The following is a 26698-nucleotide window of genomic DNA, read 5'->3' as shown; positions in this document are numbered from 1 at the left end:
ACTCGCCAAAAATGTCCACAGAGTTGAATCAACACCTCTCATCATCAAAAACTGAGCGTAAGATTTAATGCAGACCAGTTACACTGGACTGCACTGGTTAGATATGAACCTAATACACTGGTTTTTGAGAACAGATTAAGCAGGTCTAAGTCTGCCCACACGCCTCACAATGAACCCCACTTTAGTCTTTTGTCCGTTTGTTCACCTGAGCCAGTACGAGCTAACAAGATGAGAGGGGATAAGGATTTAGAATGTCACTGAAACTCATGTTATGGCCCCGAGGTGGGGATTACCAGCAGCGGCAGCAGCCTATAGCAGCACTGAAACCAGCCATGTGGCAGCAGGATGTGCTCTGACAATGAACTCTGGAGCTAAATCTCACAGCAAGACGCTGTGGCATCCAAAACTACCTGGATAGTCATGTTCTTTGTACCAAAATATGCTGTATCTACAGTTATTAGAATGTGAAATGGCAGAGCTAATATGAGTTTAAAGAGAAGGCTTTAAAGAGATTTTCAGCCACATTTGATGAACACTTCCTGCTCTGTCGCCTTTTTCACACTGCCAATAACTTCAGGAAGAAGCCTCTTTGCATTTCAAGAGCTAATTTGTCACATACACTGTTTAGATTGTGCAGAAAAGAGTGCGAGGAATAACTAAGGGTCTGTCCCACTCCTGCACTACATTCTGCTGCCAAGTCTTTCTATTAATTCCAGTATCTGTCTGGTTAATAAAAACATGATGCTGCCCTAAGTCTTGGAGCGCTCCCTAAATAACACAAGTCATCCACTCAAAGAAACAAATTCCAGACTGCTGCAGAATAAACAAAATATTTCTGAGATGCTCGAGCGCTCGGCAGAATGTGGCTCATCAGTTTGGCTTGATGTCCTTCAACGGCGCTCCAACACTTTCACACATTCAGCACCCCCTGAATATTAAATGTGTCCAACAACACATTACGTAAATGCCTCAAATATCTGAATAATTCAAAGCTCCTCATCCATTGAGCTGTTAGCTAAAGTGTATCTTCTTTGTTCTGAGCTTGTTAGTCATTTTAACATTCTTTCTGCAACTTTTTTCTTTTCTTATGAAAAAGGATTCAAATCTCAATGGGCCTCATCTGGTTAAATAAAGGTCACGTAAGATAAGTTTGTCAGTTGTATTCTATGCAGTTACATAATTCTGATATTAAAGTTGATAATCATTTTTTTTCCCAATTACTTTGGTGTTAGACACAGTTTGCTTTGGCAGCGTGTTCTGTTAAACGAGGCCAGTGAAGCTTTACTGTATCAAACTGTCCTGTTTCTGTGATGTGTCTCGGTTACAGGCGATGAGGAGGAGCAGCCGGAGAAGATAATGGAGTCGGTGGACTTTGAGGAAGAGGAGATGTTTCTGGAGTGTTACCGCTGTGACCTGGGCTTCTGGGACGCCTGCTATACCACCGAAACCAACTGCAGTGCAGGAGAGCGCTGCTACACGGGCCGAGGGAAGGCAGGTGTGTTCAACTGTATCTTTACCAAGTGTATGAAAAACATCTTAGCATTAGAATGTCTGTTGAGGTCATTAGGGTAAATTTTAATGTCATGATGAGGAGGATTTTCCTCTCAAGCATCACTTATAACACTCTAGAACAGCTATTCTCAACCTTGGGGTCGGGACCCCAGTTGGGGTCGCAAGATGATTTCTGGGGGTCACCAAATCATTTTGGAAGTCAGCTCTGTCTCCACTGTGTTAAAGTGTTCATGTGTTAATGTGTTTTAGTCTTTTTGGTAATTTTGTGTCTTTTTTTTTTACCATTTTGTGGTCAATTTGTAGCCTGGGTATACCCAGACTGCCTTGCGCGCTCGAATTTGATTTCGAACCTCCAGGCAGTCTGGCAACTAGGCGATTATCTTAGCCCTGTTTTAGGGATCCAATCACAGAGCGGGGAGGGACGGTGAGACGATGACGCGTACTACCCGGCACTTGGAAGCTTTCCGGATCCAACATGGCTGCTGCAGACGCGAAACTCTCTTTAGCTGTAGATGGTGTTTTAAATAGTTTAGAGCGAAAGTTGAAAGGCGAAAGGTCTCTCGGTGGCTCCGCTGTCCCCCGGCTCGGAGCCAGATCACCGGTAGCGGGACTATTAGCGCCGCACGGGCGGTTTCTGCGGCTCGTTGCGCCGAGCCGGTGAGACCGCCGGTCACCGCCGGTGATCTCGCTCCGAGCCGGGGGACAGCGGAGCCCCCAGAGACCCGCAGCAGCTTGTTTGTTGCCCATAAAATCAGTGGATGTGTGTGGCTGAATGACATGAGGGGGAATAAAGCGTGAAAATAAATAATCTTGCAGAAAGCGAGAACTGGAGAAGCAAAGCAGCAGCAACACTCTCTCACAGACACACACACAACAAACATCCATCTCTGTTGCTCTACTACGTCATCTGGTATAACTGATCTGATTGGCTAAGAGCTACCTACAGACGCTTTGATAGACATTCTAAGCGTCCAATAAACGGCTCTGGAGGATCGTAAACCACACCTCCTCTACGGAGAAATACATTGAAGGTGTCCAGACCAAATCTCATTTGAGATTTGGTCTGGTGTTAGCCAGGCTAGTCAATTTGTGTCTTTTTTGCTCATTTTTTAATCTTTTTTTAGTAATTTTTTTTATCTTTTTTTGGTCATATGGTGTCTTTTTTGGTAATTTTGTGTCTTTTTTGGAATTTTGTTTACTTTTTTTGGTCCTTTTTTGTATTTTTTTTTTATTTTTTGGCCTTTTTTTTTTGTCTTTATTGGTCATTTTGTGTCTTTTTTGCTCAATTTGTGTCTTTTTTTTGGTCATTTTCTGGTCAATTTGATTCTTTTTTGGGTAATTTTCTGTCTTTTCTGACAAGTTAGCCAAAGTAGCAAGTTATTACTTTACAAGGAGTCTCTGGCTTGAAGCTGTTTTTAGTTGTTGTCTGCTTCATTATTTGTCCAAAATACGTCATATCAACTGAGTTTGTATGATCTGAACTGTGAGATTGTGTTCAGTGAGTGGGGGTCGCAGATAACATGCATGTTTAATTGGGGGTCGCGACTCAAAAAGGTTGAGAACTACTGCTCTAGAAGAGTGTGGTGGTGTCAGTATCTGCAGAGACTCTGCCTTCTGTTTGGTTTTTCTCTTTTTTTATTCTTTTGCTGTGCTGGGCACTGAGTGTGTAGCCCCCAGAAAAAACAAAGCGACCAGGTCCCAATCTCAGAACCATACGGCTATTGGTCTTACAGTGAACAGCCTATGGGCCAAAGCCACTATCTGGTAATAGATATCTGGGCCACGACTTCCTCTTTTGTGTGTCGATAATTGTTTAAAGTTTGATTAGCAAATTTATCTAAACTTTTTTAAGGTGCTTTAGGCCTGGACAACATTTCAGCTAATCTCTATAAACAGATATATGTGCAGGTTAGTTACACGATCAATACTACTTTGAATACAAAGGGAAAGAACCAGAACCTTTCCAATATTGTCCTGTTGCCTACAAATTCTGCATCATTTTAAGATATCTGTTCATATCTGAGTTAACTTGTTCCAGGATGTACCCTGCCTCTCGCCCAATGTCAGCTGGGATCGGCTCCAGTTCAGATAATCGGTTCAGGATAATGGATGGATGAATGTATATAGAGATTACCAGGTGCAGGATCCTAATCATGCATCCAAGAGGAAGCTTCAAAATGGGCGGACACACTGTCAAAAAAAATGCAAAAACACTGCTTTGGGTGTGTTTGGGCCAAGGAAGGGAAGGGATAACTGCAGTGGACAAATCTTACACATTGTGCCTTTAATTTCCCTCTAGATATCACACTGAACACCATCTTCTTGTCTCCATAGCTGACACTCTGGACATTAAGACTTTGGGTTGTGCGAAGGCAGACGAGTGCAACATGGAGACCACGGTGGAGCTCTTCCCTAACAACACCATCTTTGTCATGACCAAACACTGCTGCGACACTCCCTTCTGCAACTCAGCACACAAACATCAAATAGCAACAATTTTGCATCTCGCTATGGTTGTTCTAACGGCCTGGCACCTCAGTTAAGCCTCATCGGGATCACAATAAACACGATGCATTTATTTATGTTGTCAAAACAGAAAGAAAAAAGACTGTGAAGTGATGCTGAAAGGACTTCGACCATATGGTGAAGAAAGAAAAATCATCAGCTTTGCAGAATGTTTGTTTCCTGAACTGGAAATTACCGAGATAATTATAGCTTAAACGTTTAGAAAGACTAGAAGAGCAAACCTGTTTGTAACTTATCTAACATGGTGTTTCAACTCACACTTCAGCTATCAAACAAAACGTCAGCCACATATGGATGTAATAAATGTTCCTGTCATGCTATTATATAATTCTTGTCATGTATTTAGACGTCCTCTCCCCAAAACCAGCTGAAAACATTAGATACTGAACCAACAAAGTGAACACAGAGCTGCAGAAACACGTTTGAACTGTTCAGCTGTGGTTCAGCAGCTCCCCAGCAGAGGGCAGGAGCTCCTCTTTCATGAAGTGCTGAAGGTCCAAATCCTGGTCCTCCAGGTCGAGTCTGAGGAACGAGTCCACTACAGACCTGCACCTGTGAGTCACACACATGTCTGTTCACACACTCTGCTCCCTTGTGTTGTTTTTCTTTAGCGTTCTGTGCAGCTGGGCTTAACAAACCTGTTTGCCTGCTCATCAGATGAAGCTTTGTCAATGCGTTTGATGAGCCGTCCTGTTCTGTACAGCTCAGACACCTGGTAAAATACACACACCCAGTCACTTTGTGTCAGTCTGTTTTTCCATGTGTGTGTTTGTGTGTGTTTACCTCCACTCCTCTCTGCACAAGGCTGTTTGGCAGGCCTGCCAGTGTAGCGATGTTGGCAGCATAGCTGGACTGGCAGATTCCTTCCTTCAGTTGGTACAGAAACACCAACTCATCCCCGTCCACTGCTGTCTCTAGGGTCTAACACACACACACACATTAATACACAACAACATACACAATAAAATAAACGGTAACACTTTACAGTAACCAACTAAATAATGTTTATAGATGGTTTATAAACAACCTGGTCTCACAGAAATCCGTGAAATAGCCATGGATTTGCTTAACTCAAAATCCGTGGAATAGCCACGGAATCACTCAAATTTCCGTGAAACTGACACGGATTTCGATACAATGCAAGTTAATGACAGTCATATTTTTCTGGCGAGATCTTCACCACAAAGTGATTATGTACATTCACTGAGTGAATATTTAGAAAATAAAACATATATTTCTCGCTAGAAATGTGATCAAAATCCATTTTTATGCAGAAACAAAGTCAAAATATTGATTTTTTCACTAAAAATGAGAGAACTGTCCGCCATGTTTTTTGTTCTGACCGCCGGGACCTTGAAGGTCACGTGACTTGGAACAAACCAATAGGAAAAAATATTAACTTGCATTGTAGCAAAATCCGTGTCAGTTTCACGGAAATTTGAGTGATTCCGTGGCTATTCCACGGATTTCTGTGAGACCAGGTTGTTTATAAACCAATTATTAACCATTTACAAAGTGCTTTACATATTTAATCGTTAAATGTTTTCAACCAATTTCTTAATGGTATATGAATAATTTCAAAATCATTAACATACTTAATATGGAGTTAAAATATTAAAATGGGTGCAACTGAAACTATTTATAAACAATTAGTTATAATTTAATTGTTTGTTAATAGTAAAGTAACTACAAACTTACATTAATAGACATGTTTATAAATTAATATACATCTATTTGCCATTTATACATGATTAAGTTAGTTAAACATTAATAAATTATGTATTTACCATTCTAAATGGTCTATAAACAGTTTATAAATGATGATTAAACATTAATACCGTTTATAAATGATGGTTATTGTAAAGTGTTACCAAATAAACTTTTAATGAGGTAAAACAAATGTGGAGTGGAGTCTCATTAGCTGGTTGGTCATTTGGAAGTCTCGCTGTCAACATTTTTCTGCAGGTTATCATCACGAAACCTCGCTGATCATTCACAAAATGCTTCAGGCTACATTTCATCATTGTGCAAGCTCAGTTAAGGATCTCTCAGTACCAGCAGAGACAGCAGGCCAGAGGAGGGAAGCAGACCCAGCTGCAGCAAGCTGTGAAAGTTAGTGGCCAGCAACACATGAGGAACATCCACTGGAGGTTTTCTCAGCCAATGAGAGATGGAAGCAGCCAGCAGGGACAGTCCATCCACCTGGAAGGAAACATTATGAAGTTGTTTTTCTGCGAACGAGTGAAGCCAATACGTCAAAGTCTTAATACAGGTTAAAGATAGAGGTTAAGCCCTTTACATAAACCCTGAAAGCCTGAGATTGAGTTAGATGACCCAATTAACAAATTACTCCTGCCTATTGTTCTGAGGAAGATAGGGCCCACACACCATATGCCTCCATGATTGATCATCATCATATCCTGATTGAGCAACAGCATTACAAAAACAAATGTTGGTGACACTAATGTGAAGACAAATACATGCATCCATGCACACAAGTATAGACCAAGGTTATAATAGTTTGGGATTTTTCATTAGTTTTAGTTTTAATTTCGTTGTCAATTTTTGTTTTCAAATTCAGTTAGTTTTAATTAGTTTTTAGAGTGAGTTTGCTAGTTTTGATTGGTTTTATTTTTTGGAAAATGCTTAGTTTTAGTTTAGTTTTTATTAGTTTTAGTGTTTGTAATGGGGTATTTTTTAGGTGCCAGTTTCAATAAGGTCACAATAAATGTTTCCTTTATTTCCTTTGTCTGATCCATCTCAGCCCCAATAAGTTTATTAAGTCATAAAACCAGATAGATGAAATAGATTTCATATCAACCAAAAGGTTTATGTATGAAAAAAGTTGTCAAAGACGAAAACTAAGGACATTTTCACTATAATTTTAGTTAGTTTTAGTAAGTTTTGTAACCACAAAATACAGTTTCAGTTAGTTATCGTTAAAAAACATTTTCGTTAACTGAAATAAAAATAAAAACTCCCGTTTTTATTTTTATTTCAGTTAACGAAAATGTTTTTCAATTATAGTTTTCGTTATTTTGTTAGTTTTCGTTAACTATAATAACCTTGGTATAGACACTATCTGTATGTAATTCGAGTAGATTTTAATTCTAATCATAAAAGAGAAATAAGAGTTTGTATGTTTACGTGAGGGAAGGAAAAGGGACGAGCTGTTCTATTGTTGTCCGACCACCTGAACCATCTACTGTACAGAAAGGGATGCTACAGCATGACGTAGACTGTTTTCTGCAGCACTTGTCATTTATTTAAAATGGACAGGAATGTGGGGAAAGAATAAAGGGATGAGACGGAGATTTAGCCTTGGAGTAATATGGCATATGGTCACCTACAGACAAGGAAAGCTATCGCTGCTTAAATTATAACATGCACCACATGCAGATCAGACGGTTACTGTTTCTTTTTATATAGCAGTTGTTTTAGCACTAGAGAACCTCTCAGGATTTTACATTGAGCACAGTTACCTCTGTATTTACCTCTCTCTTTATTATTACATGATAGATAGATAGACAGACAGACAGACAGACAGACAGACAGACAGACAGACAGACAGACAGACAGACAGACAGACAGATAGATAGATAGATAGATAGATATACTTTATTTATCCCAAGCTGGGAAATTTCCGTGTAGCAGCAGCATTACACAGAGACAATAACAACACAATTAAATAAAAAGAACAACCTAGGCATATTTCAAGCAATAAAATATAAAAATACAATAACATACAATAAAATACAATAAAATGTAATGTAAAAGTAAAAATAAAGTGTCTAAAGAAGGGAAAAGAAATAAAAGAAAAGAAAAGAAATACAATTCAGCTTGTGGCCGCCACATATTGATTTAGAGTTTTCTTACATTTTAGAGTTGGTAAAATCTTATTCAATTGTAGAACAGCGTGCAGCCAAATGGTTCGCTCAGCCCCTCCTCGCCCCGATCTCACGTTCTCCACATTGTTTATTAGACTACTAATGAGATAAGAATTAGCTAGCTAGTGCACCCTGCAGACTCTCTGCCTTACTCGCCCTGCTAAGAGTCAGACCATCAGTTAGCAGGAGCTGTGGACACATTTACATATTATCACCTTCTAAGTTTATACCCCTAATTTGTTCAGTTACTAATTTGCAGTACAACATTTACATTATCATTAATTTGTAGTTGTGTTTCTGGCCACCTGGTGAAGCTGATGATGTCCAATACTCTTTATAGCTCTGTTTTTGGTCTCCACCAACTCCTGAGGGAAATATCTTGCTCTTCAGCTGTTAAATGCTCCACTATGTTCACCAGCTAGTCGCTAACTGTGTCTGTCTGCTGTTTGGAGCTGAGCAGGTAGTGCACTGTGGGTTTTTAGCTGAAAACAGCTTGGTAATGTTCTTTTATTGTCTTCTTCTGGCCTCTGCCTCCCACATCTGTATGTCTTCTTTAGACAAATAAAATTGGTTTGGACCCTGTCCGTCCCTCTCCAGAGGAACCCGGCAGACAGTGGTGGAGAACGGAGAACATAATGATACTCAGAGCAGAGTGAACTCTGCATCCAGCAGGAAATATACCCCAGTTGCCAAAACTAGAATATCTAATGTAAAAAAATTATATATGAAACCTTAAACACACACAAACAGCAGTTATTTAACAACAGCTGTCCTCGCCTGCAGGTTGCATAAGTTTCAAAATTGCATTATTACTTCTCCTGCCTGTAGGAGGCGCGCATTAACACCACACCTCTAAATCTGCAGGTCTGAACAGCTGCTGCTGTTTTCTCACTGATAGGTGGCACATGTTGGGCTGAAAATCTGTTCGTGCTGCAGCTCTAAATTAGATAATATTGGCTGGAATTGGTTTCAGGCGCTTCACATTAATGACACTGTGTGTCCTTGTTATGTGTATACATATGTATTTAATTCACAAAGTGCTGGAACAAGTTCTCCTTACTGTGTTAGTTCCCTTTCCAAATTCATCGATGAGAACTAATGAGTTGCCAGTACTGCTGTTGAGAGCCTGGGCCATCTGGAGAATACAGACACAGAGTGTTATACTACGTTTTGTTTTATTGTGTGTGTGTGTGTGTGTGTGTGTGTGTGTTGTGACTGTAGGCAGTAGTTGCTTTATAAAAATGTCTTGACAGGTGGAGAGTGGGAGTGGAGCTGGAGGACAGTAATGCTGGAAGTTCAAATCTTTTATTTCCACGCACACACACACACACACACACACACATTCTTGTACGTCTAACTTTGCGAGGACCCTCATTGTAATAGTAAATTCCCTGGCAATGTTATAATAGTTTTGGATTTTTCATTAGTTTTAGTTTTAATTTTGTTGTGAATTTTTGTTTTCAAATTCAGTTAGTTTTAATGAGTTTTTAGAGTGAGTGTGCTAGTTTTAGTTTAGTTTTTTATTAGTTTTAGTATTTTATAATGGGGTATTTGTTAGGTGGGAGATTAAAAGAGGTCACAGTAAATTTTGCCTTTATTTCCTTTGTCTGATCCATCTTCATTATGTATGAAAAAAGTTGACAAAGACGAAAACGAAGGACATTTTCACGATAATTTTAATTTGTTTTGTAACCACACAATACAGTTTCAGTTAATTATCATTTTTTTGTAACCTTAAACCCTTAAAACAAAGTCTGAAATCTCAAAAAAGCCTTCAGAGAAGTGAGGACCGGCCGAAATGTCCTCACTTTGCAAAAATGTCCTCACTCTGTTGGTTAAAAACGTGTTCTGGTCCTCACTATGTAGGAAGTACAAGAACACACACACACACACACACACACACACACACACACAAAATACTATGCACAGGCTTCTGTGTGTGTGTGTGTGTGTGTGTGTACCTGATTGAGGTCTATCATGAAGGTGCTGAGGCCGACAGACACAGACTCTCTGCTCTGCATGCGGGTAAAGATCCCGTCCACCAGACCGATCTCTGCCTCCTTCGCCGGCACGTTTGAGCCAATCAGAGCCATGAACACGATCAGACCCACCTGAGAACGTCAAATAGGAAATCAGAAAAAGTCAGCGTGAGATAAACATCGCTGTGGAGTGAATTTAAGTCACATCAGTGGTTCTCAGTTGCAGCCTGGAAGGGAAACCCCTCTAAATAGAGGTTAAAATGAAGACATTCTCATTAGGAAGCTTTATTCTCATACTTAATTACAGCGCTCTAAAAATGCTATCTGATTAGGTTTTAAATTACAGCTTCAAGGCTTCTTCTGATACCAGCAATTAATAAAGTTAGATAGTGTAGAAAGGGAAAACATAAATTCAGTACATCCACAAATGCAGTATATGCAGTGCGGCTTCTGCTGCAGAGAAAACAGATGCTGAAAGCAGATTATGTGTAATTATGCAGATTTTTTAACCAGTATTGTCTCCCTGTTTTATAGGGAGCTCTCTGTGTTTTCTATTGCTGTGACTATTGCCTGAACACAGCTTATCACTGGATGTAGCGAAGAAAAGCAAAGAAAAAAGCATATTGGGCCACAAAACATTAAACGAGGAGAGAATTTCAGGTAAACAGGAACCTGAAGCTTGTAAAGTACAAACAGACTTGTCTACACAGCGTCACAGCAGCACATAAAGCAGAGTTTATTTGAGCGAGCCAAGGCCAGAAGCAGTTTATCATTGTGATAACTGTGACTGAGACAATCATACACATCCTACCTGTTTGAGGTAGATGCTCTTGCCAGATGAGTTGGGTCCAGTGATGACTTTGACTCTGCCCTGAGACTCTGAGCTCTGGAAGGAGTTGGCCACAAACACTGGAGAGCAAAGCTCCAACAGCGGGTGTCTAGAAAAAACACATTTATCTGTCTTGTCTCATATTCATCCTTGTGTCTCATTAGGGACATTTTTGGCCGTTTTAATGTTTTGATCATTTTGGCTGTGTTAATGCATACGACAAATATTCTGGCAATAGTGTGTTTCTTTTTTCATTTCCAGTTTTAATTTCAAGTTTGATTTTGATTTTTGATTTTGATTTAAGTTTATTTCGAATATGAAAACAAATAATAATGAATAAAAAAAGAGTCAGACAAAACATTTAACATGACAGAATACATATTTGAAAAGGAGTGAGAAGAAGTAAAACTTATAAACTCCCACTCCCTCTCCTTAAATATGACGAGTTAACATCCTTGTCTAAACATGTCTTGTATTACAAAAACATAAATATAATTTACCTATACAGCGAAATTATACATACATACATACATACATACACACGCCCACATTTGGATACATACCCAAACACACGCACACATACATATGAAAGGAGAAGAAACAACAACACAAGGAAAAGAAACAACAACACAAGGAAAAGAAACAACACAAGGAAAAGAAACAACAACACAAGGAAAAGAAACAACAACACAAGGAAAAGAAACAACAACGCAAGGAAAAGAAACAACAACACAAGGAAAAGAAAAAAACAACGCAAGGAAAAGAACAACAACACAAGGAAAAGAAACAACAACACAAGGAAAAGAAACAACAACACAAGGAAAAGAAACAACACAAGGAAAAGAAACAACACAAGGAAAAGAAACAACAACACAAGGAAAAGAAACAACACAAGGAAAAGAAACAACAACACAAGGAAAAAGAAACAACACAAGGAGAAGAAACAACAACACAAGGAAAAGAAACAACAACACAAGGAAAAGAAACAACACAAGGAAAAGAAAACAACACAAGGAAAAGAAACAACAACACAAGGAAAAGAAACAACAACACAAGGAAAAGAAACAGCAACACAAGGAAAAGAAACAACACAAGGAAAAGAAAACAACACAAGGAAAAGAAACAACAACACAAGGAAAAGAAACAACAACACAAGGGAAAAAAAACAACGCAAGGAAAAGAACAACAACAACGCAAGGAAAAGAAACAACAACACAAGGAAAAGAAACAACAACACAAGGAAAAGAAACAACAACACAAGGAAAAGAAACAACAACACAAGGAAAAGAAACAACACAAGGAAAAGAAACAACAACACAAGGAAAAGAAACAACAACACAAGGGAAGAAAAACAACACAAGGAAAAGAACAACAACACAAGGAAAAGAACAACAACACAAAATGACAACCAGTGTAAAAAGATCAAAATAAATAAACACAGTATCCTCATAACACTTGGTGCTACCCAACATCTCCCTCATCCATGTACCTCTCGAAAATACTGTCTTTGTCTCATCTCATAAAATAAGTCTATAATGAAGTGTGTAGTTATATATCGGGCAGTCTGACCGCTATTGAAACCCATTAAAACCTAAATTTTTGATCCCAAGGCCACATAAAATCATGCATTCTGTTATATGAGGCTTTAGATCTTGAGGCATGGCTGCAAAATTTTAGTTTTTAATATTTTCCATTAGATTAAGCCGTTTTCCCGTGTTTGCCCTATGGGACATATGCAGGTTATTTTCCTGGTCTCCACCACAGTTATTGCTGCTGTTTCATGGAGCACTACAGTATTAAATGCAATGTATCAAAATCTGTGTTGTTGCTAATCATTGGTTTATCCCAGACAGTGAAAAAAAGTCTGCATTTGGTATACAATTTTTTTTTTTATTAAAAGAAAAAACAATAACTCAGTGAAAGTGGAAAATAATTTGCAGTTTTAGGAAGGACATTTTTAACCTTTAAGGTAAGGCTTTTTTTGACATGGAACAAAAAAATTAAATGCATCAAAATCAATGTTTTTGCTAATCATTGACTATCCCAGACAGTGAAAAAAATCTCCTAGCTTGTAGTATAAAAAGCATAATTACATGGTTGTGTTTTTTCACAACATGAGTGACATTACGTAAACAAACTGTCATTTACATGGTTAAAATGCTGAAAATGAATGCATATTAGGGACTTATGAGTAAAAACAGAGTAGACAATAGAAAGAGTAGAAAACAATATTGATATATCATTTTATGATGCTTATTTGATGGACAACTTCTTAAAAGTTAGGGTAAATAAAACTTGTGCTTTATATGCATGTGTATTTTATGTGATTACTAATCAAACTGTTTTAGAAGCTTGGATAATATGATCACTTAATCAGTGGTGGAAGAAGTATTCAGATCCCTTACTTAAGTAAAAGTACTAATAGCAAACTGTGAAATTACTCCACTTACCAAGTAAAAGTCCTGCATTCAAAACTTACTGAAGTAAAAGTACAAAAGTATCAGCATCAAAATGCACTTGAAGTATCAAAAGTAAAAGTACTTGTTATGCAAAATAGACCCACTTAGACTGTTTTATATATTCCAAATATATTATTACATTATTATTATTGATGCTTTTATGTAAACAGCCTTTTAATTTTCTTAAGCCAGGGCTCATTTAAACTACTTAATATGCTGTTATGAGTCTAATCACTCTAAATTAATCAAATTTTTTGCGTTAAATCTCAACCTGAAAAGTAACTAAAGCTGTCAGCTAAATGTAGTGGAGTAGAAGTATAAAGTTACATAAAATGGAAATACTCAAGTAAAGTACAAGTACCTCAAAATTGTACTTAAGTACAGTACTTGAGTAAATGTACTTAGTTACATCCCACCACTGAATTTAATAAGTTTTAAATCCCAAAGTACCTGGATGACTGTGAGTGCCTACCTGCCCTGTGTGACTGTGATCTTCCTGTGGCCAACTAGTTTTGGCGAGGTGTAGCCGTACTCTTGGGAGGCGCTGCTCATCGCCATCAGACAGTCCAGCTCAGCAGTGAGATCCAGAACCTACACACACACACACACACACACACACACACACACACACACACACACACACCATGGTTATAATAGTTTTAGATTTTTTAACCCATAAGAACCCACACCCAGTTATCCATAAAGGAAAGTTTTGGGGGATATATCACAGTTAGTAATTTTATGTTTATATTATGATTAGTAATTTTGTGTCTTTTTTTTTGTAATTTTGTCTTTTTTGGTGTCTTTTTAAAGTAATTTAGTTTTTTCTGTCATTTTGTGTCTTTTTTTTATAGTAATTTTGTGTCTTTTTTAAGTAATTTAGTTTTTTTCTGTAATTTTGTGTCTTTTTTTAGTAATTTTGTGTCTTTTTTAAGTAATTTAGGTTTTTTTGTGTAATTTTGTGTCTTTTTTTAGTAATTTTGTGTCTTTTTTGGTCATTTTGTGTCTTTTTTAAGTAATTTAGTTTTTTTCTGTCATTTTGTGTCTTTTTTTAGTAATTTTGTGTCTTTTTTAAGTAATTTAGTTTTTTTTAGTAATTTTGTGTCTTTTTTGGTCATTTTGTGTCTTTTTTAAGTCATTTTGTGTGTCTTTTTTAAGTAATTTAGTCTCTGTCATTTTGTGTCTTTTTTGTGTGTAATTTTGGTCATTTTGATACTGCCTATAGCGGCCCCCAGGTAAGTTGAGTTTGAGAACCTGTTCTAGAATATTTAAAGTGTTTGTTACATGGGTGTCATCGTGGGTTCTTATGGGTTAATTTTGTTGTGAATTTTTGTTTTCAAATTCAGTTAGTTTTAGTTAGTTTTTAGAGTGAGTTTTCTAGTTTTAGTTTAGTTTTTATTTTTTTGAAAATGCTTAGTTTTAGTTTAGTTTTTATTAGTTTTAGTGTTAGTTTTAGTTTTTTTTAATGGGCTATGTGTTGGGTGCGTGATTCAAAGAGGTCATAATAAATGTTTCCTTTATTTCCTTTGGTTTATCATCTCAGCCCCAATAAGGTTATTAACTCCTACAGTTTTGAATTTTGGTTGGAGTGTAAACATCCCAGTCTCAGTAATCATATTCACCATGTGTTGCATGTTCAAATAGAAACACTGAATTATGAATGAAAAAAGTTGACAAAAACGAAAACTAAGGACATTTTCACTATAATTTTAGTTAGTTTTGTAACCACACAATACAGTTTCAGTAAGTTATCGTTTTTTAAAAAACTCTAGTTTTTATTTTTATTTCAGTTAACGAAAATGTTTTTTCAATTCTAGTTTTCGTTATTTTGTTAGTTTTCGTTAACTATAATAACCTTGACACACACACACACACACAATCTCTGAACAAACAATCTCTGTCCTGAACAGAGCATTCTTTGACAGATGAAAGAGCAGCAAGTGTTCACACTCTTAGAGCTCAGCAGGGTTATGCCTGTAAAAGGAGACAGAAGCTGTCTATTTAGTCACATTTGGGTGGGAAGTATGAGCATTTTGGATCATCCACGTCCATCCTCAACTCCTCCATCACCATCTGGTATGGAGGGAGGGAAAGGCAATGAAGGGCAGACTGCAGTGTATGTGCACTTATGTGAACTTTTGCACATTTCCTGGTAAATATTTTTTCACCATCTGCACAAAACTGTACATCTGTCTTATTCTATAACAGCAATTATTATATAAATATTTGTTGCAGTATGTTTTCCATATTTCAATTGCAATTTTGGACTGTTTCTGACTGTTGCAGTACTTAATTTTGCAGGAGCAGTGTGATCATATAATTCTATGATTTGATACTTGTCAAGTCAAGTCAAGTCAAAGTTTATTTATAGAGCACATTTAAAAACAACCTCAGTTGACCAAAATTAAAATAGAATAAATCATACACAACTGGGTATAAATAAAAACAATAAAAAGAATAAAATACTAAAAACAGTAAAACAATCAAATAAAATAGAATAAAATAGTAATAAAAACTCAATCCAAAACAGAGTTAGAGATAAAAAAAGACAAATAAAAGGGTAAAAAAAAGTAAAAAGAAAGCCAAGGATTCTTGCCTAGCTGGGACTGAACGCCAAGGAGAATAAATACGTTTTTAATAATGTTTTAAAGTGCTCAACAGACTGTGCAGCTCTGACCTGGAGAGGTCGGCTGTTGTTATTGGAACCTACTGTAACTACAGTGAGGGCTATAGTGAGTATCACTTTATAAAGCATAATATGTTCGAAACAACAACACTTTGTATCTTAATAAAACTAATTGTGCCTTTTACTTTAATTTAATTGTGAAGTTGCAATAACACATAAAATAAATTAACATCTACATAGCTACAATATTGCAAACACAATTATAATCTGAACTTAATGCTCATTCAGCCGTCCAAAATAATAATAAATAACAATAACATTTGCAGGAAACTGCTGCAATCTGCTTATTTGCCTCCAGTGCATGTAAGGTTTAGGGGACTGTAGAAGCATATGAGAAACTGTCTCTCCGTGTCATTAGCCAGGTGGGTAATTATACTCAAAAAGTGGAAAATATCTGGACTTTGTGAATGGTGAATAACAGAGAACAGTTCCAGAACAGTTCCCAGATGTTGGAGCATCTGTAATTACCCAACTGTGTGTTTTACTTGGTCGTACACTACCGGTCAAAAGTTTTAGAACACCCCAATTTTTCCAGTTTTTTATTGAAATTCAAGCAGTTCAAGTCAAATGAACAGCTTGAAAGGGTACAAAGGTAAGTGGTGAACTGCCAGAGGTAAATAAAAAAAGGTAAGCTTAACCAAAACTGAAAAATAATGTACATTTCAGAATTATACAAGTAGGGCTCTACTTGTATCTAACTGTACTCACTTTTGTCCATTTTTGAATCCTTTTCATGTCTTTTTTTAGTCATTTTGTGTCTTTTTTTGTCATTTTGTGTCTTTTTTTAGTCCTTTAGTCCAACATAAAATGTGATTTTGAATCTTTTTTTACTTTCAAAACACAATCATGCTCAATAAATAATTTTAAATGTGCATTCATTTCAGAGTACACTGAGACATTAAACTGCATCATTTTCAATTAAATTCTGGAAAAGTTGGTGTGTTCTAAAACTTTTGACCAGTAGTGTATATCAATGGCCAGTGTGATGTTACATAATAGATTCCTTTTATGTAATTTCTCCTTATTATCATGATTTATTATTATTATTATTATTATTAATAATAATATATTTATATTTAAACTTCTCATTTTACAATTTATGGGATACTTGTCATTTACTTTAAGTGAACAGTTGGTCATAAAAAAAAAACAATAATAAAATTTGCAATTACAGCATGCAGTAGCAGCACGCCCATCTGTCATGAGACAAATATCACTTGAAAATAAACTTGTAATGGGATCAGAAGCTATTTCATAATCAAAATGTGCAACGCGATGATTGCTAACTCCACCTACACACATTAACAGAATTACTTTCAAGCACACAGTCATTTTATCAGAATGAGTCGTGTCTTGAACACTGGGAGCAGGAGGTGCACAGTGATGCACACCAACCTTGTAAAGGGAGGCGCTCCGCTCCAGGATTGTGCTCTGAAGCTCTGTCATTACTGCCATCTCCATGTCTGGAAGAATACAGTGAGTAAACCTGCAGGGGTTGTAGTCAGGCAGCTTAGCCAAATAAAGGGAACACGTCGGATAAAAGCACCAATTTTTTTCCCCATACTCTCTATCACCATAGGTTTCAATTTTTGGTAGGAGCCACTTCATCAGGATTGTGGATCGGAGATGGCAGCCATATAAAGTCTATGAGAAATGCTATATCTTCCAAGCCACTTAGAAGGTAAATCTTCGTGTCAAAATATACATTTTCTGGGTCAAGGAATCATTTAAAGCTATTGAGAACATCACTAGATGAATATTTGATCAAATAGATATGTTCATTTTCACCCAGACTGGTAGGTCTTCAAGTGCTGCAGCAGGGAATCCTGAGCTGAAAATGTTTGGAATCTATGTTCACGGGAGAGTGAGGATTAGCTGCCATGTACACTGCTAAAAAAAAAAATCAAGGGAACGCTTTCATCTCATGTCAGATCTTGATCAACATATTATTTACAGTGAGTCATCTAGTGATATTCTCAATAGCTTTAAATGATTCCTTGACCCAGAAAATGTATATTTTGACACCAAGATTGACCTTCTAAGTGGCTTGGAAGATTTATTGTTTCTCATAGACTTTATATGGCTGCCATCTACGATCCACAATCTTGATGAAGTGGCTCCTACCAAAAATTGAAACCTATGGTGATAGAGAGCATGTGGAAAAAAATTGGTGCTTTTGTCCGACGTGTCCCCATTCTTCTCAAATCTGGTCCTAAGCCGCCTGACTATTGTGGTCACTTCTAACAATGTCAGGTACACAGATATCAGAGAAAAGACCTCTAATGTCACAGTGTAAGTCTCCCAGGAGGTCGTCCAGCTCCTTGGTTCTCTGGCTGCGGTAGTGCAGACGGTCCTCTGACAGAAACTAACCCGCATGGACACAAGGAAAAATAATTACAGCACGATTGTGATTTTGTAGACACAATTATCATGTTAACAAGGCCATGCACAAACCATGAAATCAAGCCCCTCGATTACAAAATCCTCTTTCTCCACCATGCTGGGCAGGCGAGGGACGGAGAGCAGGAATCCAATCTGCAAGGAGATTTAAACAAGGATTGGTAACACTTTACAATAACCAACTAAGTAAAGTTAATAGATGGTTTATAAACCAATTATTAACCATTTACAAAGTGCTATACATATTTAATTGTTAAATGTTTTCAACCAATTTCTTAAAGGTATATGAATCATTTTAAAATCATTAACATACTTAATATGGTGTTAGAATTTGTTATGAGTGCAACTAAAACTATGAATAAAGCAATAATTATAATGTAATTACATTAATATACCATCTATCTAAGCATTCATAAACTATGTAGTTAGTTAAACATGAATAAATTAGGTATTTACCATTCTAAATTATCTATATATGGTTTATAAATGATTATTAAACATTAATAAACTATCCGTTTACCATTTATAAATGATAGTTATTGTAAAGTGTTACCCAAGGATTTACATGGATCAAAGAGATGGCATCAAACATGACAATGGAAAAAATAACATACATTATTAGACGGAAACAACATGTTTTTCATAACATCTGGAGACCGTTTATGAGTTTTATAAGACATGATGCTAATGTTGGTAACTTGCAGAATGTTTATTTGGTGATGATGCTTTGAGAGACACCCTTGAAATCTGTCAGTGTTAAAACTATTTTCAGTATTCGTCTATATAACTAAATTTAAATGTGTACATATATGTTTTGTTGTTGTTTTTTCTTTATTTTTTTTAACTTAAATTTTATTTCAATTTTTGCAGCATATTCAAACATATATATACAAATTCACATTTAGTCTGCTGTTTTTCATTTGTGATCTGCTTAATACAGCATTAAAGCATATACATCAAGTCAAATATGTATAAATGACATGGTTAAACCAAACAAACAATAAGTAATTAAATAATAAAATGTGTTAATAGAAATAAATCAAATTAAATTAAGTGAAATAAAGTAAAATAAAATAAAGTTAACATGAGATTATTGCATTAGTATGGTCATGGCAGGTCTCCATCTGTTGTTTTTTCTTTATTTTTATGTATGTATGTATGTTTTTATTTTTATTTTTATTGATTTACTTTTATTTTTTGTTTTTATTTATTGATTTATTTTTATTTAATTTTTGCTTTATTTACATCTTTTTTTCTTCTTTTTTTTAATAGGTTTACCGTGTTTTTCTTATACTTATTTGGTGAGGGGAAGAGGGGATGGGAGGGAGAATAGGGAGAAAAAGTTTGCTTTGTTGCATGTATTAATGTCTTGTTTGACTAGTTGTAATCTGCAAACAAAAATCTAATAAACACATGTTTAAAAAAAACAAAACAAGGATTTACAAGCACAGCTATATGTGGTGCTCTGAAAACATCTGATTGCATGAATCCCACCAATAGCACAGTACACGAGGGCTCAAACTGGAGGAGAAGATAAAAATGTTGGTGAGACCAGAGGGATGTAGATGACGCAGCAGGAGGGAATGCGAGCGTCCAGGTGCTCCAGCTCTCTCCTCGCTACGTCTGTCAGGAAGTCGGACAACCCCATCATCCTCCTCTTCTCTGACAGAGGGAGGGAGCACTGTTATACTTTCAATCAACCATCATAAAATCTTAACACAGGCTCAAAACCAGGATCAAGATCCAGATTTCAGATCCTGATTATATGACTGTTCTGGTTTTAAATTCAGTGTGCAGGAACTTACTCTCATCGATTGCTGGATCCACATTGGGTTTGATGGTGAAGCGGTTCTCGGCCATGCTGCTTTCAAAATCCACCTGCGTAATCAAAGATGTAGTCAAACTTATTCAAGGGAAACTTCAGCATTTCTAAACCTGGAATTTTTCCAGACCTGTTGGTCTGTGAAATTGGTCCAGTAGTTCACACCTTAATTATTTATAATGTATTGTCACGTGTCACCTGCTTACTTGTGTAATAATAGTTTTCTTTTTAAGTCTGTATATTTTCTCTGTCTGTATGTTTGTTAAGTTTGTACATTTTTTAGAGTTCTCAGAGTTTGTATATTTTGCTATTTTTCTACTATAAAAAAAAAAAAAAAAATATATATATATATATATATATATATATATTTATATATATTGCTGTTTGTCCCCGGGGCTGCTCTCTCTCTCTCTCTCTCTCTCTCTCTCTCTATATATATATATATATATATATATATATGTGTGCTTTTTTTATAGTATATATATATATATATATATATATATATATATATATATATACTTCTATTTCTTTTCTATTCCTGGTTGGAGTAACACAATTTCTGATTCTGTATTGCTGCAGACACTTATAATAACAATCTGAGCCTTTTGGCGGTAATAACAACAAGCTCTTTCAGTGGATGCACATTGATGGTTGATGGGCAATTGCACTGAAGCATTACATTGCAGCTTGTTTTGCTCAATACTGGCCCACTTTCAAAAATGATTGGCCACCTAGACACATAATCATGACAAAAAAGGGGGCCAAATGCCAGAAGATTTCTCAGATTTGCAGCTGTGTATTATTTTGTGTGTGCTCACGACTCGGGTGATGAGGGAGGCGATGTGGTGGAGGTCATCAGACAACCCCTCGCTGATGTCTCGAAAGAGATGAATGGACTGAGGCAGGTGTCGCACCGTGTCCCTGATACAGACTGCATTGTACACTGTCTGACAAACACACACAAACACAACATGTTGCACACATTCAGCAGAACCTGTCAGGTAGATAAAGTGTATGTTAAAACTGTAGCGCCAACCTTGTAGAGACTCTGCCAGTCGGTCACTTTGGTGTGAGAGAGAGACATCCTGCGCAGAAGAGTCTAACACACAAGTACACACACACAAACTGGCTTAAGGCAAAACTTCTATATTCAGTAGGTAAGAGCAGCTATTCTCAACCTTGGGGTCGGGACCCCAATTGGGGTCGCGAGATGATTTCTGGGGGTCGCCAAATCATTTTGGAAGTCAGCTCTGTCTCCACTGTGTTAAAGTGTTCATGTGTTAATGTGTTTTAGTCTTTTTGGTCACTTAATGTCTTTTTTTGGTAATTTTGTGTCTTTTGTGATCATTTTGTGGTCAATTTGTGTCCTTTTTGGTCATTTTGTGTCTTTTTTTGATCATTTTGTGGTCAATTTGTGTCTTTTTTGGTCATTTTGTTTCCTTTTTCTGGTCATTTTGTGTCTTTTGTTTGTCATTTTGTGTCTTTTTTTGGTCATTTTGTTTCTTTTTTGGGTAATTTTGAGTCTTTTTTGGTCATTTTGTGTCTTTTTGGTCATTTTGTTTCCTTTTTTAGGTCATTTTGTTTCTTTTTTGGGTGATCTGAACTGTGCGTGTGAGATTGTGTTCAGTGAGCGGGGGTCGCGGACAACATGCATGTTAAATTGGAGGTCGCGACTCAAAAAGGTTGAGAACTACTGGGTAAGAGGATAAATGGTGACAGATGTGGAGGAGTTGATTGGTCAGAGTTGTTACTGGTATGTTGCTGATGTTGCGTAGCGAGGACTGCAGGGTGTTCAGGACGTCGGAGTTCCGAGGCGACGTGAAGAAATGAATCACTTCCTGTCTCCTCTGTAACACGGCCAGGTCCTGTGTTGGCCGCTGGAACCACTGGCTGAGAGAGGAGAGAGGAGAGGACATTCATTCTCTGTCCGTGACAACAACATGAGTCAACCAGATATTGCGTGTGTGGAAATTATAATAATGGTTGTGTAAAGAAAAATGGCAGAATTACATAAATGTACCTTCCCACAATAATCGCAGCATGAAATTAAAATCACCATAATATGATTGGTGACAGTACCAAAAACAGATGCTGCATTATATTGGAAAATATGAAACATTTATCTTGTTGCATAGAGACAAGCCCTTTGCAAACCTTGAAATTCCTGAGACAAACACAAATCCTCTGCCTGAATCCCAAAACAGCAGTGCTGCAGTTCGCTTGTTTCTATTGCCTCAAATATGATCCTTTTAACCATGATTATTGAATTGCTATATAAGCATCTTAGAAACAGTCACAATACTGGTAGTTGAGGTGCTGCTGCAGGATTACAGGAGGTATCTGGCATTCATGAACTGGCATTCAGAAATGAACAGCCGTTTATAATCAAAGCCATATATTCTCTTGATGAAGTAAAAGACACTTTTATTATTTTTCTGTTGTGACTGCAGCAATAGAAGTTTCTCACCGTAGCAGTTTGGAGCCAAACTTGCACCTGCAGCGGTTCAGTATCCCTGCAAAAACAAAAATAAGAACAAATTATGGGAGCTTATGTAAACACAATTAGATTAAGGCAGAGTAATAATGTCTTAAATTGCTCCCTTCAAGAAAACACACCATAAAGACTAAGTCCTTCCTTTTCACCTGAGTGCAGCTTGTACACTGATGGGTGAAGTTCGGATTTGAAGATCTGCAGCACACTAGAGCAAATACAAAGTCCACAGTGATCTCTAAACTGCTCCTCGGCTCTTTCTATATGTTTAGCTTTTGTTAAGGAAATGTATAAAATAAGGGCAGGAGAGTGACCATAAAATAAAAGATCTTTTATCAGCGACTTGGAGAAAATACTCGGTAACACTTTACTTGAAGGTATCGTCATAATAGTGACATGATACTGTCATAACTGTGACATGACACAGTCATAAACGTGTCATAAACATTATGTCAATGTCATAAACCTTTATGACTGCTGTCATTAAGTGTCATTCGGTTTTTGTCATGACAAGTTGACATTCCTTGGGTTGTCTTGATTATGACAACTTGACTTTAATCAAAGTGACATTACCACAAAATGTCTTTGTCATGGCAACTTGACATAAACAAAATATGTTTCTATATTTGTGTTTATGGCAAGTTGGCATAATGATTATTATAATTAGATGTGCAAGGTTACAGACCAATTCTAGCACTTGGTCATAGATGTTTGACAGAATACCGACAAGATACCCAAAACTGACTGTTATGACACCATTATGACGCTGTAATGAAGATATTCTTTGACCTCAAGTAAAGTGGTAACATTTTGATTTGTCATTAACATATCATGAAGTATAAACTGACAGATACAATTACATGTGACAATATTTTCTTTTTTTTAATTTTCACTACTATTTACAGTACAATAAATTGGAGGAAGGGTTCAGGAGTAGCAATCCAGGACACAAGTTGTCATAATCAAGACAACCCAAGGAATGTCAACTTGTCATGACAAAAACCGAATGACACTTAATGACAGCAGTCATAAAGGTTTATGACATCGACATAATGTTTATGACACGTTTATGACGTTGTCATGTCACAGTTATGACAGTATCATGTCACTATTATGACGATACCTTCAAGTAAAGTGTTACCAAATACTTTAAGTCAGCTTCTCTGGACTCACTCTTACCTGTAGGTGTCTTGGTCAACGTAAACAACACCTTTACTGTATGGGGAAGAAACAATGCACATTTTTATGAGAAGCATACTTTTTCTTTCATGAAAACGTCTGCATCACATGAGACAGGTCTGGTTTGCTGGTATTAACAATGTAGAGAGAAAGAGAAAGAGATGCTGCATTCATGTGGTGTCGGAATAATAATAATTTTTTTTTAAAGTTCCCAACTGGGAAGTCATGTGAACGCCCCCTCAAGTCGGAACAATTCAGAGAGGCAGCGAAATCTTGGAACATGATTTATGAAGCTGATGTCATATTTTGCAGAAACATGTCGGATGAAAGTGTTATAGTTATGCAAGTCATGTAAAAGTATATTTTAGTGGTTTTATGGAGTGTAGTGGGGCAGCAACAAGTCAGCGACAACTGATGCATTTCCTTTTACACTTCGTATTCATGCAAATATGCAAAAACCTGTGTAGCTAAATAGAGAGCAGCAAAAAAAAACACTCATTGATAAAACTCTTTCAAGGTCCTCATTACAGAAAAGGTGTGATCACAGTCCTGTGTGTGTGTGCAAAGCTACATGAATGTGTGTGTTACAGTGTGTAGGCGTGGAACTGCAGGATAGGAACTCCAACACTGCTGTCTTCCAGCTCCACTCCCACTCTCCTCCTGTCCAGACATTTCAGCAGAGCGCCCACTGCCCTCAGCTACCCAACGGATGCACACACACAAACACAGGAAAACACATAATCACAAAAAAAATGATGGACAGTTCATGATCAGCTCCTGTAAAACCTAAAAGACTGATGGACAGGATGCAATGTAGACAGCCGGCTCACCATCAGGGGCGAGTCAAAGGAGATACAGGAAGAGAGGTAGGACATTTTGTCTCTCTCTGAAAGGGAGGTGGGAAGGAAAGGCAGATGGGCTGAAAGTAGCCTCTGCTTACCAACCTCAAGACCTGCAACATTCAAAATTGAATCAAAATCAATCTGTTCACTCATGCTAAAGAAAGCCTGCCTAAAAAGAGGATATTTGTACAGTACAGGCCAAAAGTTTGGACACACACCTTCTCATTCAATGCGTTTTTCTTTATTTTCATGACTATTTACATTGTAGATTCTCACTGAAGGCATCAAAACTATGAATGAACACATATATAATTATGTACTTAACAAAAAAGTGTGAAATAACTGAAAACATGTATTGTATTTTAGATTCCTCAAAGTAACCACCCTTTGCTTACTAGAATATAAGACATGTTTGCATGTTTTCAGTTATTTCACACTTTTTTGTTAAGTACATAATTCCACATGTGTTCATTAATAGCTTTGATGAATTTACAATGTCAATAGTCATGAAAATAAAGGAAACGCATTGAATGAGAAGGTGTGTCCAAACTTTTGGCCTGTACTGTATGTTATAGGTGGACGTGTGTTTACCAAAGTCAACATATGGATAAGTAACCACCTCTGGTTTGTAGTCTGGGTTTGAACCTGAAATTCAACAGAGAGGAGTTTGTGAATATAAGAAAAATAGCTTGTTGTATGAAAGAAAATGTAATTGTGACAGTAGCGGCTTCCCATGACAGAATCATGCCACTATAGTCCCAGAAAAAGGCTTATGAGGCTGTGAATAACAGCTGTATAATCTTCCTCTTCTCCCTTATCACACCATCTAGCCGCAGTGTGAAGCTTCCCTAATCTCATTTCTTTCCCTTGACCTAGAAACTACTTGTCTCCTACAGTGTCAAAACAAAACTTTCAGTGTGTGACACATTTCTGGTTTCCCGCCCCATGCTGAGAGAGTGTTTGTCTCCCAGAACTCACCAAGTTGTTGCAGGAAGCGTGTCATGCTGCGCTCCTGTTTTGCACTGGTAATTATTACATGGGGACTAACCTCCTGGATAACTGAACAGAAAAACGAGGAACAAACGATATAGTAAGGCAAGCACACATGTCAGTTTATACATAGTTGTAATTTTTAAGGGACTCAAAATACATGAAATCCATAAACCTAATCTTATTTATGGAAGAGATTCAGATTTATATAACAGATTGAGTATTGTTTTACCTCTGGCCAGCAGATGGAGCTCGAAGTTGTCAGGAGTATCTTTCATATAGTGTAAAGAGGAGTCCTTACTGTCATAGAAGCAGAGGCCCACCTGTCCATGCTGGGCCACAACACTCAGTAAAACCTGAGTACAAAGAAATAACAATGTTCATCTCATTGCTGCAACTATTTCTTTATTTTTTAGATAAAGATGATATACACAAAATCAGACAAACAGAATCCCCATCCTCTGGATTATCATAGTAACAAATCAAATACTTAAGGTTAAAAAAGCAGAGATTTTGTTTTCTACTCTTGTAGTATGAGTGCCATATCTGAACTTACTGCAGGTGAGTCTTCCTCCTCTTCTTCATCTCCATTTATGCCCGGAGGAACAAAAACTATCCCTCCTGCTCCTCTCAGACTCTCCACAGCTGCCATAACCACTCAACTCTAGATATGAGCAGTCAAATTAAGCTAATAACTCAACAATCTGTTATTTGGCTATATAATAACACAAAATGTTGATCTCAAACGCACGTACACGTTCAGCTTATTAGCAGTCTATATCGAAAAATAAGTAGTTAATCACAGTTAGCGGCTAGGGTAGTTAGCTAGGCGAGCTAATGTTAAGGTAAGCTAACGTTAGCTACCTTGAGCTAAGCTAACTGACGTTAATATTTAAACACAATAACTTATCTTACAGGACCCTTGGGGACTTATTACAGTAAGACTAATGACCCTTAGGTATCTTTACTAAAGTCTGATTTATAATTATAAGAAGGTAAAAAAAATCATCTGTGACAGGGAGTTTGATCACCTGTGCACGCGCTCTTTCGCGCGCACGTTTGTACCTACGTCATAACAAGTGTCCCTCTTTTTTTT

At 37.0% G+C, this 26698-nt stretch overlaps 2 protein-coding genes and 1 pseudogene across 5 annotated transcripts in view; 1 reads left to right on the top strand and 2 right to left on the bottom strand.

The window, feature by feature from the left end:
- The window catches only part of LOC131976201 (sperm acrosome membrane-associated protein 4-like), a 5029-nt pseudogene extending 953 nt beyond the window's left edge, over nucleotides 1-4076 (top strand).
- msh5 (mutS homolog 5) lies at nucleotides 3530-26628 on the bottom strand. 4 transcript variants are annotated; one of them, XM_059338420.1, is made up of 25 exons: nucleotides 26159-26628; nucleotides 25835-25958; nucleotides 25591-25671; nucleotides 25204-25257; nucleotides 24601-24722; nucleotides 24359-24468; nucleotides 23771-23806; nucleotides 22717-22799; nucleotides 22568-22613; nucleotides 21852-21990; nucleotides 21137-21199; nucleotides 20919-21047; nucleotides 20084-20156; nucleotides 19831-19940; nucleotides 18333-18413; nucleotides 18156-18243; nucleotides 17274-17341; nucleotides 13665-13783; nucleotides 10716-10842; nucleotides 9887-10036; nucleotides 8986-9060; nucleotides 6094-6240; nucleotides 4822-4959; nucleotides 4677-4750; nucleotides 3530-4590 (listed from the first exon to the last, which is right to left on the bottom strand). In XM_059338420.1, the coding sequence occupies exons 1-25, from the start codon at nucleotides 26252-26254 to the stop codon at nucleotides 4470-4472; spliced, it is 2454 nt and encodes an 817-aa protein (XP_059194403.1). In that variant the 5' UTR covers nucleotides 26255-26628; the 3' UTR covers nucleotides 3530-4469. The 4 variants fall into 4 exon arrangements, with proteins under 4 accessions (XP_059194403.1, XP_059194404.1, XP_059194405.1 ...); XM_059338421.1 differs by lacking the exon at nucleotides 25204-25257; XM_059338422.1 differs by lacking the exons at nucleotides 17274-17341; nucleotides 18156-18243.
- Nucleotides 5136-26698, bottom strand: part of LOC131975696 (H-2 class II histocompatibility antigen, A-U alpha chain-like) — a 46221-nt gene continuing 24658 nt past the window's right edge. Inside the window, exon 5 of the mRNA XM_059338434.1 lies at nucleotides 5136-5279. The gene's annotated coding sequence lies outside the window, so the exon portion shown is untranslated. The remainder of the gene's footprint in view (nucleotides 5280-26698) is intronic.

The sequence above is a fragment of the Centropristis striata genome, chromosome 8 (genome assembly GCF_030273125.1).
Source record: "Centropristis striata isolate RG_2023a ecotype Rhode Island chromosome 8, C.striata_1.0, whole genome shotgun sequence".
Classification (NCBI taxonomy): domain Eukaryota; kingdom Metazoa; phylum Chordata; class Actinopteri; order Perciformes; family Serranidae; genus Centropristis; species Centropristis striata.
This window is presented reverse-complemented; position numbering and strand designations above follow the sequence as displayed.

What these genes read in the sequence shown, in the direction of transcription:
- msh5 (XM_059338420.1), bottom strand. Translation starts at nt 26,254, where the DNA reads ATGGCAGCTGTGGAGAGTCTGAGAGGAGCAGGAGGGATAGTTTTTGTT. An exon ending in CCTTTGACTCGCCCCTGATG is followed by an intron (nt 24,469 to 24,600) that starts GTGAGCCGGCTG and finishes TCCGTTGGGTAG; the next exon opens with CTGAGGGCAGTGGGCGCTCT. An exon ending in GCGTCATCTACATCCCTCTG is followed by an intron (nt 18,414 to 19,830) that starts GTCTCACCAACA and finishes ATCTCCTTGCAG; the next exon opens with ATTGGATTCCTGCTCTCCGT.